Source organism: Belonocnema kinseyi, chromosome 7 (assembly GCF_010883055.1).
Source record: "Belonocnema kinseyi isolate 2016_QV_RU_SX_M_011 chromosome 7, B_treatae_v1, whole genome shotgun sequence".
Lineage (NCBI taxonomy): Eukaryota > Metazoa > Arthropoda > Insecta > Hymenoptera > Cynipidae > Belonocnema > Belonocnema kinseyi.
Window position 1 is genome coordinate 73,262,358 of NC_046663.1, and position 13,188 is coordinate 73,275,545.

The 13,188-nt window shown below is 27.7% G+C and overlaps 2 protein-coding genes across 5 annotated transcripts in view; one reads left to right on the forward strand and one right to left on the reverse strand.

Moving 5' to 3' along the window:
* Nucleotides 1-3,535, forward strand: part of LOC117176153 (hamartin) — a 30,464-nt gene extending 26,929 nt beyond the window's left edge. The window contains exon 13 of the mRNA XM_033366237.1: nucleotides 2,545-3,535. Coding sequence (XP_033222128.1) covers nucleotides 2,545-3,023 — 479 coding nt within the window. The 3' untranslated portion in view covers nucleotides 3,024-3,535. The remainder of the gene's footprint in view (nucleotides 1-2,544) is intronic.
* A 5,047-nt stretch (nucleotides 3,536-8,582) lies between these two features.
* LOC117177081 (major facilitator superfamily domain-containing protein 6-B) overlaps nucleotides 8,583-13,188 on the reverse strand; it is a 15,400-nt gene continuing 10,794 nt past the window's right edge. For 3 of the 4 annotated variants that reach the window (XM_033367566.1, XM_033367565.1, XM_033367568.1), the window contains 2 exons: nucleotides 9,143-9,310; nucleotides 8,583-8,898 (listed from right to left, as the gene is read on the reverse strand). In XM_033367566.1, coding sequence (XP_033223457.1) covers nucleotides 8,828-8,898; nucleotides 9,143-9,310 — 239 coding nt within the window. In that variant the 3' untranslated portion in view covers nucleotides 8,583-8,827. Of the gene's footprint in view, nucleotides 8,899-9,094; nucleotides 9,311-13,188 lie in introns of all 4 variants that reach the window. The other variant, XM_033367567.1, reaches the window with a different exon arrangement.

Sequence of the window (13,188 nt, forward strand, 5' to 3'; positions counted from 1 at the left end):
AAGATGACATTATAATATGCGTATATCAATAAAATTCAAATAAAGACTGATCGCATGATAGATAGCCCCCACAGTGCCCCCCACATTGTACGGCACCAAACGTCCAAGCCACCTTAAATCGAGTTTGATTCAGGGTTGCTACAATAACCCCATTTTTTATTTTTTCTATGTATAAAACCAACCATATACCTAGAAGACTAATAATATTAATGTAAAATATTCTTTCTAAATACATTTTAAACACTTTTTAGTTGCGTTCAATTTTCAACAGAAAAGATCTATTTTCTACCAACAAATACTCATAGAAAAATAAATGTTCAATCAATGAAAAACAAATGAATCTTCAAGAAAATAGTTTGTTTTTTTTGCATCCAAAAAATTATTTTTTAACCAAAAATAGAAGAATTAAATTGTTAGTTAAAACAATCGTTTTTCAATTTAAAAAATGTGAATTCTCAAAAAATAATTTAATTTTAAACTCAAAAGATGAATTTTCTACCAAGAACATAAATTTTCAACCAAAAATATGAATTTTTCAAATAGTGGAATTTTTAACTAAACCTTTTTTTTCAACCAAAGAAATGAATTCTTAACAAAAATAGAATAGTTAAATTTTCTACAAAACAGAAAATATTTTAACTAAAAAGATAATTTTTGAAGAAAAAATAAACTACTTAAATTTTCATTTAATAGAATAAATTTTCATTAAAAAAACGAATTTTCAATAAAATAGTTAAATTTTCAATCACAGAAATTTATTTTTGACCAAAAAGATTAAGTTTTAACTAATGAGAGTACTCTTCTGCCGAAGACGGATTTTCAACAAATAAATCAATTTTCACCTAAAATAAATCAATTTTTAACTTGAAATATATTAATTAAGTTTTCAGTAAAAAACTTAATTTTCAATAAAATCAATGTGGATTTTCAACGAAATAGTATAAAATTCAATCAATAAGATGAATTTCCTACCAAAATAGACGAATTTTCAACAAAGTACGTGATTTTTCAACCAAATATTTGAATTTTTTAAAGAATTTTTAACAAAAAGAGGAATTAGTAACCAAGAAGCTTAAATATTCTCCAGGAAGTTCAAATTTTCCATAAAATAAATGAATTTTAAAACAAATATTTGAATGTACAACCAAACTTGTACGAGTTAAATTTTCAATAAAAACAGATAATTTTCAACAAAATAATTAAATTTTGAACAAAAGAAAAAAGGTTTGTTAACTAAAATGGTGTATCATGAACCAAATAAGCGAATTTTTAACGAAATAGTTCCACTTCCAGCTAATTATTTGAATTTTCAACCAAACAGGATTTTAAATTTATACCAAAAATAGTTGAATTCAACCCAAAAACGATGAATTTTAAAATAGTTAGAGTTCTCAACAAAAAAATAACTTAATTTGTAACAAAACAGTTGCGATTTTTAACCGTAATAATAAAATTAACTTTAACTATTGGGAATGGCGGTCTACCATTTCGCCACATGGTGCCGAAAAATGGAACTATAAAGAGTAGTACAATTTTAAACGTATTTCAATTTTTGCATAAAAGTGTTTTTACGATTGTTTTGTGATGTATAGAACAATGATTGAATACTGAAAACAAATATTCATAAAAAAACAATTAGTTTTAGATAGAATTTCCATCTTATACAGTGAAAAAGTACATTTTTGTGAAATAGGTTTAAAAACAAATACAGTTATTTCATGTGAGTTTTAATGCATTGTAAGCTTAAATTAACTTTATATTTATGCATGTAGCAAGAAATTTTATCCATATTATGCCAAATACGAATCATAAACGACTGGAATTTAAATACGAATTCTAAACTAACTTTTAGATCAGATTTTTAAATAGTAAATATTTCATTTATAAATTAATAAAAATTTACTTTGAGTTCATTTTTGCTTCAAAATAAGTCCATTCAAGTTTATAATCTTTTGAAAATCACAATAAAGTGAACAATAATTGTTTTTTTTTTAGAAAAATATTTTTGTCAAAAAGTGTGGTTTTTCGCGGTATAATATGTAAATTCCATCTAAAATACTTTGTTTCCGATAAAGACTTATTTATATTATCCAATAAATACTTTAATCTTCGCAAAAAATGGTTAAAATACTTTTATGCACAAATTAAAATGCATCTTTAAAATCGTGCCTATTCTTTATAGTTTGAATTGTTGTCACCAGGTGGCGTGTCGTAGTTTAATCATTCCCAATAGTTTTTCGAAAATTGAAGTTTTACGAAAAACTCATAACTTGATCAGGTATTCCCTGACTTTCTGAAATTGCCTGAACTGCAGGAACTCTCTAATTTAAAAAAGTATATCTTTATTTAACTGGAGAATGTTTTTGCAAAATATTTGTAGTAATTATGTCATATATTTGTTTGAACAATAAATGCTTTAAATTTTCTATAAATGCTCTTTTTAAGCTTAATCGCTGAGAATATTCTCCAGAGCATTTGATCAGCATAAATTCTTGGAAATTTGAGAACTCTATAATCGGCAATCTCAATATTTGTTACTTGCAGCTCTTCGAAGACAAGTAGAAACTGGTAAGGCTCTGGTCGAGGCATATCGGTGTCGCTTAGGAGAATTGGAAAACAAAGAAGCTCGGAAGGAGACCCAACTGATAGACCAACAACGACTTCTGCTGGAGGCGAAAGAACGACACGAGGCGGAACTCCAGGCGGTTGAATCCAAGTACAAAGCGCAAATGGAGATGAACCTCCTGCTGCAAGGTCGAATTCTTGAGCTGCATGGAAAACTGGAAGCTGCAACTCCTAGTAGGGGTTCAAAGGCTAATCTCGCCTCTTCGTCTTCGCTCAAGGCCAATAGTAGTGTGGCATCTTCCAGCGAAGGTAGTTCCGCGGTTATTCCAAGCAACTTTGGAGCTGTGGTAAATGACTGCTGCGATTCAGCCGGGGAAATTCTGAACCTGCATGGTATTGTAGTACAACCGCCTCCGAGTCCAGTTACGACACCGACTACGTCAAGTCAACATCGATAATAATAATAATTATTATTATTATTATCATTAATAATAAACGGTAATATTGTACATTTATCAGATTATTCATATTCGACCTTGCAGCTCCCTTTTCAAGAAGGCGGTGCGATTCGGAGGAAACATATTAGTAGCTTCTAATTGAATAATGTTGCATGATCACGATCATTGGGTGGAGAACTGCCGCGAATTGTATCCACTTTCCGATCGACAGCTTCTTCACGACGAATTCACTCTGAATAAAAGTTTAAATATTTTGTGAGCAATCTTAAAACTGTCTTGTGAATCAACTCTACACCTTTTATTGAGGGTTTTACTTTTTTTTTCCTGAAGAAAAAGAAAAGTTTTTACTTGCATTCCTTGCTTTATTCATTTGAATCGCACGGTAAAGTCTAAATTTCGATTAAGGGGGGAATGGGGGATAAGCACTTGCAAAAAAATTGTTGTTTTTTTTTGGTGTAAAATATTTTTTAAATATTGTGACAAAATTTTTAGTTGTTGGAATTACAACGATTCTAGCGATATCCAAAAGTGCCAAATGTGACTGAAAAGAAGAGTCTCATGTCCTCTTCTCTAGCCCATAGGCAAAAAGGGCCTGAGGGCTGTTATAGACATCAGTTCTGTCGTGACTAACCATCGGGTAACACGCAGAGGTAAAGACACTAAAGGTATTCAGTAAAGTTTCAGTTTTCAATTCCATTCTAAAGTTTCCAGTATTTAGTTACAGTTCTTTTGTACATCCAAATATACAGTTTACATATTTATTTTCACATAAAGTGTTTGTTTCTTTTGACCTTTTATCATACGCGGTTACTATCTGCTATCAGTTCCAACATTAGTCAATCGAAGTGTGCACAGTGTAATGGAAAAAAGGAGCTGAAATCGTACAAAAAAAATGAATTTTTTTCTTCACTTTTTCAATGCTTAAACCTTTAAACGAGTTTTTCTCGAAACCGCTTTTTAAAAGTTCGTTACAGCGATTTTACAATAACTACTGAACCGATCCTTCTCAAACTTGGTAAACTTTTTCTAAATATAAAAATTCTCCCCCCAACGATATTTTTGTTTAAATTCTTTTTATGTTTACGTTGGTTTTCACTTAAAAGATGACAACATTTTTCGTGCAAAATCGCATATTTTACTTCAAATGATCACAAAAATAAAAAAAATTCCTAAAAATAATCGTTGTGGGGAGGAAAAACTTATATTTTAACAAAATTTTTTAACTTTTTTAATTTCCGATAAATCAACTTTGAGATATCGCTGGAACTGCAAATCATCTTTTTCAAGAGGCGTACTCGAAAATGCTCTGTCAGTAGCTTATTTCACGATATTTTTCTACAATATAATTACTAATTATTTTTAAAATAATACTTTTTAACCTGCAAAACATTTAACTACATTTACTTTAAACAGATCTCTAAAAAATGAATCAAAAAAGCGTTTTTTCATGCATTATCCCCCATTCCCCCCTTAAACCCAGAAGGCTCGACACCCCCACATTTTTTTGAACTAAAAATTTAATCACTCAATTTTTGGTTAAAAATGATCTTTTTTTGGATAAAAATTCGTCTTTTTATAAAAATTAATCTGCGTGTTTGAAAATGCAATCATTCTAGTTAATGATTCATCATTTAGGTTAGAAATTCATCCTTTTCGTTAAAAAATTCTATTATTCCAGTTAAAGATTCATCAGTTTAGTTGCAAATTTATCGCTTTTTTCATTAAAAAATTTTAATTAAAAATTCAATTTCTGGTAGAAATTAATCTTCTTGGTAGAAAATTAATGTTTTATATTGAAAATTCAATTATTCTAGCTAATGATTCATCATTTAATTTTAAAATTCAGTTATTCCAGTTAAAGATTAATAATCTTAGTTCTCTTTGGTTGAAAGTTAATTGTTTAAAATAAAATTGAACTACATATTCAATTTTTAATTTAAAAATGAACTTTTTTTTAGTTAATAATTCATATTTTTTAGTAGAAATTGATCTTCTTGTTTGAAAATTAAATTATTTTCAATATTCATCGTGTTTGGTTAAAAATTCCTCTTTTTGGTTAAAGACTATTGTTTTTACTAAAAATGTAAGTATTCAATTTGTGTTTGAAAACTGATATTTTTTATTTAAAAATTCATCATTTTGAAAATTTATAATTTTTTTAAAGTAAACTAGTATTTTAAAAAGCAGTTTTTAAAAAAAATTATTTCTTTTTATAAAAATGTAACCATGACATTTGAGTATTCCATCATTTTATTTTAAAATTCATCTGTTCAATTTTTTGTCTAAAAATGATATTTTTTAGCCGTAAATGCGTCTTTTTGGCCAAATTTAAACTTCTTGGTTCGAAATTCATCTTTTTTTATTATAATGAAACTATTTCAGTTGAAAATTCACGATTTTAGGTGAAAATTAAAGCTTTTAAGTAAAAGTTTAACCATTCCATTTTATATTGAAAATCGGTCTTTTTATTTCATAATGCAACTATTTGATTAAAACGTTGCCTTTTTTAGTTGAAAATTGAACAATTTCGTTGATAATTCATGTATTTTTTTTAATAATCTTTTTTGGTAGACAATGCATTTTCTTGTTTTGAAATTCACATCTTTTTAGTTGAGAATTAAAGTATTACATTTAAATATTCATCATTTTAGTTGAAAAATTATCTGTTTTGTTGTAAATAAGACTGCTTGGTTGAAAAATAAACTCTTCGTTAAAAATTCATTTTTTGGTTTAAAATGTCCATCTATTCCAGTTGCTGATGCATAATTTTAGTTACAAATTAATTGCTTTGGTTATAATTATAAAATCGTCTCTTTGGTAGAAAATGAATATTTTTGTAATTAAATTCCTAGAAACTGAAAAAATATTTATAATCAACTCGCGAAACTGTATACATCTCCGAAAGCCACTCGAATATTTTCAAAAATTCGAAATATTTGAATGTAAAGTTCATTAAATTCAAATGTTTACTTAACTTTTAATGTTTAGTTTATGTTAGTTTCAAGTGTACAGTTCTGGATGCTGTTTTTTAGAATTATTAAATTCTTACAGGCAATAAACTTAAACTTATCAGTTTGGGAGATTAGAAAATTTTAAATTTCATTATATAAAAATAGGCGTTAGGTAGGTTCTGTTCAGCGATTTATGACTCTTTGAACATTAGTTTTAAAATTTGCTTAAAATAAAAAAAAAATTAAATCTCTTTCAATCTTGAGAATCTGAGTAAAATTTCTATAGGGTTATGAAATTTCCCTTTAAATATTATAACATTTTAAAACTTTACAATTCGTTGCAATTCAGTAAAACCCCATGAAATCTGATATTTCCTGAATTCCTGGCAAATTTAGAAAAATCCTGGTAGATTTACTGAAATACCTTCAAAGCTTTTAAAATTCTAGGAAATTCTTTAGAACCGCATACAATTTTGTTGCATTTCTTCGAATCCTTGGAAATATCCTAAAACGTTTAAAATCCTTTTAAGTTTTTTAAAATACCCTAAAATCCTTTGAAATTCCTCAAAATCCCTTCAAATTCTTGATATCTATTGACAATTTTGGAAATTCCTCAATTCTTATTAATAAATTCTCTGAAATTCATTAGAATATTATAAAATCCGTTGAAATCACGTGAAAGTATATGAAATCTGATGACATTCCTTTAAATATTTGAAGTCTTTTGAAATCCTTGGAGATCCTGGGAAAGAGGGCCGCTAAAATAGGCTGTTTTTAAACCTCGCTAACGACCTGGGGAAAAAATATTAAAGTATATTACCGGTATCAAATTACTCGTCATTGAAAACCAAAGGGAGCCTCGTTTGTCAGTTTTAAAAAATTCCAAAAAATTTCCCCTATTTAGTGGTTAAGAAGACCCCAAAAAAATTAAAAATAGAAAATACCAATAATTATATAATTATTTTTCATTGTATTTTTTCTATAAAATAAACCTTACAAAATTAAATCACGTCTTTTCTTGATCGATAAGGGGTTGATGGGAAAAATGATTTTATAATTAGTAGTATTTTCTATTAAAAATTTTTTTGGGTCTTCTCAACCCCCAATTAGGGTTAATTTTTTGAAAATAAAAAAAAAACGAAAATGGATGCTTATTTTGGTTTTCAATGACGAGTAATTTGATACCTGTAACATATTTTAAAATTTTTTCCCCAGGTCACTAGGGAGGTCCAAAGAATAGGCTAACTTCGTCACTCTTTATTAAAATATTCTCTTGAGATCCTTTAAAATCCCTTTGAATTACTGAAAATTTTATAAAATCCCTGAAAAATCCTTTGAAACATTTGTAAATCTTGAAAAAATTTTTATATCCCTTAGAATATTTTTCAAAATGCATTAAAAATTTACAAAGCCTATGAAAACCCTTTTAAATCTTTCGTAATTTTTATATCTATTGAAATCACTTAAAATCCCAAAAAAATCCTTTAAAATCTTTAAAAAACTATAAAGTCCCTTGAAATCATTAAAAAATACTATGAAACCTTATAATTTCCTTCTAAATTTTAAGAAATTAATTTCAATCTCAAAAATTGTGCTTTAATCTTTGAAAAGCCCTTGAAATCATTGAAATTATATTAAATCCTTGTGAAATCTCTTGGACTGCCGTAAAATATTTTAAATCTTTTTTAATCCCTTAAAAGTTTTTAAAACTTGAAACATTCCATGAAATAATTTAAATCCTTGGAAATTCTATAATATTTCTTGAAAGCTGTTAAAATCATTTATAATTCTTAAAATCCCTTGAATCTATTAAAATTCTTTTCAATACCTGGTAACGAGCAGTAAATTGTTTTTGTTTTTAGAGGCCACACTGACACATTTATATTGACAATTTGACTGCTAAGAAGAAACTTGATTGTTAGTATAAAATTCTTTAGCAATTGATCAATTTAATTAGGCATAGTTCTTTGTCAGGTCACTTGTCTGTATCGGCGCCTGATATCATGACAAGATTTGTAGAAATTGAAAAATATATATTTTTAAGAAAACTAAGAATCTAACGGTCAAACTTGGAAAACACTCGTTAAATATTTCCATTCAAATTAAAAATAGAGGAAAGAAAAAGAAGGTAATTTCAAAATTCCCTTCTTTCGTTTTCTCTCTATATTGTTTTAAATTCCCAAACAAAAAATATTTCAGTGTTCATTCCACATTCTTCTTTTTTTTAATTGGAATGGAGAAATTTGAGAGTGTGAATCCAAATTTGATCCATAAATTCTTAGATTTTTTTACACGATTAAAACAAAAATTATATAAAGGTCCTTGACCAGGTAACATTAATTAACAATGTTGTATGTTAATTTGTCTGTCTACTGATTCCCTTAATATTATTAGAATATTGATTATTCTTAAGATTGTGAAAAATGGATATAAAGAGCATTTTTTTCACAATCTTAAGAATAATTAATATTCTAATCATTTTCATTGGACCAGTAGATAGAAAAACTAATATCAAAAAATGTTAATTAACTTTTTTTAATTTCTAAGAACTTTGTAATTATATTTAAATGTTTATTTATTAATAAAGGCGGTGGATAAAAGCTTTAATATAAAAACAATATATTTGCAAAGTACATTTACAATTCGTATATAATACTGAACGATAAAAAACTGTCTGATATCACAAGTGAGCTCGCACAAATTACATTTGCACATCCATTGTAAACCGCTATCAAACTTTCATAAATGAACATAAACAGTGAAATTGAACGAATGGCAATTAAGAGTTTAAAAAAAAGAAGGGTGGGGTAACGACTTTGGTCTTTTGTTACTTCGCTGGACTCATTAATTTTATTAATACGTTTGGAGTTCCTGACTCGTAGTCAATAGAATCGCATCATCGGGAGGAGCATAGCTCGCCAAATCTGTAAAGAGGAGTTAAATTTCGATTAGAAAGCCAAATAAAACAATAAATTGAGAATGTAAAGAGAAGATAGTGTGCAAGTCTTGGATTTCAGGATACATAACTTCTGCTTCCAAATTATAAACTGATCTATTTCTAAATCTTTAAAATTAATATGTTTAATATTTGGTGTAACATCGAAATTCGAAGTTATGTACCTTATATGCTGTGTTCCTAATTCATGCACCATAATCGTTTCTACTCACGACTATGACCCTGTTGTAGAGGATAAGCTTTGGCTTTTCGAAGCAACAACTGCAGAAGCCAGTAAATGGTCAACCAAGTAAGTGCTCCGACCGAAAATACTCGAAACGTAACGACACCCTTGTATTCGTCCATTAGGTATCCGCATAGTAAGCTGCCGGCGGATACACCTGAAAAAATTGGTATTATTGGGTACGGCCACGGAAACGGTCTGGCGCCATCTGTTACTCAAAAGTGGCTATTTCTTAGGGATAAATTCCATTTGTTTACATGCGATTGAAAATAAATGAATTTATACAAAAAATGTTAAATGATCAGATAACGGGAGTGCCTGTAGGAAAGCTGACAAAATCTCGAGTTAGGAAAATACTATACTAAGGTACCTGGAAAAATTATTGTGTTAATTGGGCCAGTAATATTATATTTATACGATCTATTATTTTTGTAAACGTAATGCTAGTTGTGAGATTTTGAGGTTATAAAGTTTAATTATCTCATGATATTTATGGAGCATATTTTATTTTAATTTGATTTTCTTGAAGAATATTTTGTGAAAAAGTATTGTTTAAACAAAGTCAAGGTTATTGAAAATCAGTAATAATTTTTTATTTAACGACTGTTAAATAATTGAAAATTAATTAATCAATGTTGAACATATTCTTAATTTGCGTTATTTCAAACATAGGGATATTCTAGTGTGCAAATTACACAATTCCGGATAAAAAAACGATTGGTATTTTCATGTCCTAAGATACCTGTCGTACATTTTGATTTTGAGTTCATAAAGTTGGGGTAAATGTTTACTGGAACCTTAAAAATACATAGTATCTATAATAGTAAATCTACAAAATGGCAATACTTCTCAAAAGGAAAATTTTAAGCAAACCTACATGTAATTATTTATTTGAAGTTTTCACAGTGAGTGTCCCGTATCTCAGTTATAATTTTAAAATATTTTTCACATAAAGAAAAAGGTTAGGAAATTTATGATTATAATTATAAATCTCTCTAATGCTTCTCTTTGTATTACAATATATTTGTTATTTAATAAACACCTGTAATTTTAATTAATTTTAATTTTCCGGCAATTGTTATGGTTATGTTCATAATCAACAACGAAACTACAACGGGTTTAGCTGGCATGAAAAGACAATTTTTTCACTAAGTCTTTTTGTGAGAAAGTTTCCTCTATTATTTAGTTTCGTGTTCGAAAATGTTACATACGTTTTAAAAACCAATCATCTATTAATTTATTATATTTAAAAACATAGCACACCTGCTAACTTGTGAAAATGTCAAGTTTCTATTCCCTGGGAATTTCAGGATCTGGCCGCCGCGGGCGCTGCCTGTCATATCCGGTTAATATCAAGGTTATGTCCGTACCCAATAAGAAATCTTCCATAAATTACGTTACGAGTGGGGGGGGGGGGGGGGGGGGGGGGTGTCCTAGTAAAAGTCAGTTAAAATTCAGAAAAATTTCATTTTTAAAAATACATATGGTAAAGCTTTTAGTACGTTTCTGGATGATGAATGTTTTTGGTAGAAAATTAATCTTTTTGTTTAAAATTTTATGTTTTTAGTTGAAAATTCAACTGTTTGGCTGAGAATTCTCGAATTTTATTGAAAATTCATCTTTTTTGATAGTAAATTAATATTTGTTTCAAAATTCACCATTTTTAGTTGAAACTTCAACATTTTGGTTGAGAACTCCCAATTTTATCAAAAAAATCGTCTTTTTTGATAGTACAAAAACTAATTTTGTTGTGACGAAAAATTCTTTTGACTTGGAAATTCAACTTTATCGTTCAGAATTCTTCATTTTTTTTTTAATTTGTCTTTTTTGTAGTAAATTAATATTTTTGTTTAAAAATTCATCTTTTTGGTTGAAAATTTAACAACTCAGTTTTAAATCGAACTACTTTCTTAAAACTTAAAAAAATTTCTTTCTTAAAAATTCAACATTTTGGTTGAGAAATCTTGGATTTGATTCAAAATTCGTAAAATTCATCACTTTGGTTTGAAATTGAACGGTTTTGTTCAAAAATTCTTTCTTTTTTTTTTAAGTAAAAATTTAACTTTTGGTTAAAATGGAAATATCAAGTTAAAATTTCGTTGTTTTTTGTTAATAATTTATCTAGTTTAGTTGAAAATTCAACATTCGGGTTGAGAGTTTTTGTATTGAGAAGAATCTTCGACTGAAATAGTTGCATTTGTTAATCAAAAATAATAATTTGTACTAAAATATATAAATTGTCAACCAAACTAAAAAAAAAATATTAATTTTTAACTAAAACTATATATAATTTAATTGGAGTAAGTTAAATTTCAGTTAAAAAATTACTTTCAACTAAAAAAAACTTTCAACCAAAAAAACTAATTAAAGAAAATAGTTAATTTTTCAAACAAAGTGATGAGTTTTCAACTAAAATTGAGCGGTTGGGTGCAAGAGCGGCCTACTTGCATTTACACAATGACAGCCGAATGGAAATCCTAATTCTTAGATTCATAACATTTGTAAACACAAAAGTTGGGTTAGGAGAAGAGTCAAGTGTTGGAACATCTCGTGAGTTTTTTTTTATAAAAAAATCACGAGACTGTTTAATAAAGCAACATTTTGCATTGTTTTTTATAAGTAGTTAAAAGCACAAAAGTGTTAGGACTGTCAGGATGATAATCCTAAAGTTTTTCATTTACATCGAGGTTATATTTACACGTACAATATTATGTTTTTTATTAAAGTATATTCAAAATTAGCAATGCGTTTAATCCAGTACTTGATTCTGAACTTTCGTGAAGCATTATATACTCGAATTAATATTGCAAAAAAAAAGAATTAATTTGACGCCTTACAGCTCTTTTATAGTTGACAGTCCCATTTTTACAACGTTTTTCTGTTGATTTATTTTTTTATTTTTCATTAAGAAAACTTTGACAAAAGAAAAATGTATTCGTAATTAAAAACGAAACTGGGTAGTTGTAGCTCAACTAAAGATTTAAACCAGGCGTACCAATTAAAACTCAATTTTACTGAAATCACAAATACTTATTTTTATTTATCGAATATCGAGAGATCTCGTTGGAACCTGCTGTGTTGAACGGTGCAAAATATGACTTCTCTTATTTTCAGTTTGGCAACTCCAACAGCTTTGACCAAATAGTAGAATTTTTAATCAACAGAGATAAATTCGGAAACAAAAATCTACTAACTTTTGTTTAAAAATGTAATTATTTTATTGAAAATTATACTATTTTGCTAGTCATATTTTTTTGAGTAAAGTTAATTATTTTCAATGGAAAAGTCAACAATTTTATTTTTGATTCAGATCAAAAAGAGATTAATTCTGAAAAATTCGCCTTTTTGGTTTTAAAATTATTTTGCTTTATAAATTTCATCTTTTTTGTTTGAAATATAAACTATGACACTTTTTGTGGAGAATTTATCTTTTTAGGTTGAAAATTCAACTAATACGTGACCCAATCCATTTCAAATCAAGCAGGACCCTACTATTGAAAACTCAGAATCTCTCGAGGGCGAAATATGTTATTTCTTAGAGGAAATTAGGCAATGCGTATTTTTCTGATTTGCAAACAAAATTTGTTCTAACAAGTTATGCGTATTCGAATTTTGTGCTTTGTTTTTCAAAAATCCCGATTTTTTTTCTTTAAACCTCTATAACTTTAGGTCTAATTGATTTTCTCAAAAAACCTACCTTTACATTTTTTGTCAATTTTTTTTTTAACTTGTGCTTTGATAATGAAGATATCTTGTAAGTTTGATGCTTGCTAAATAACTTTTGTAGACAGGGGAATTATTTTTGGTTATAAACGAATTTTCTACTTTTTCTTCGAAACAATGACAGATACGAAAAAATTTTAAGATAAAAGTTCGCACGTCTAAAAAAGTTCTATGAAAAATGTCTCTTGTTCTTTTGTGATATTTTTATTTCGAGGGTAGTTCAATAAGTCTTTAGAATGAAGTATAAAAACAATTTTTTTTGGGTAAATTTTTTTTTATTTTTCAACATAATCTCCTTGGAGCTCTATACAC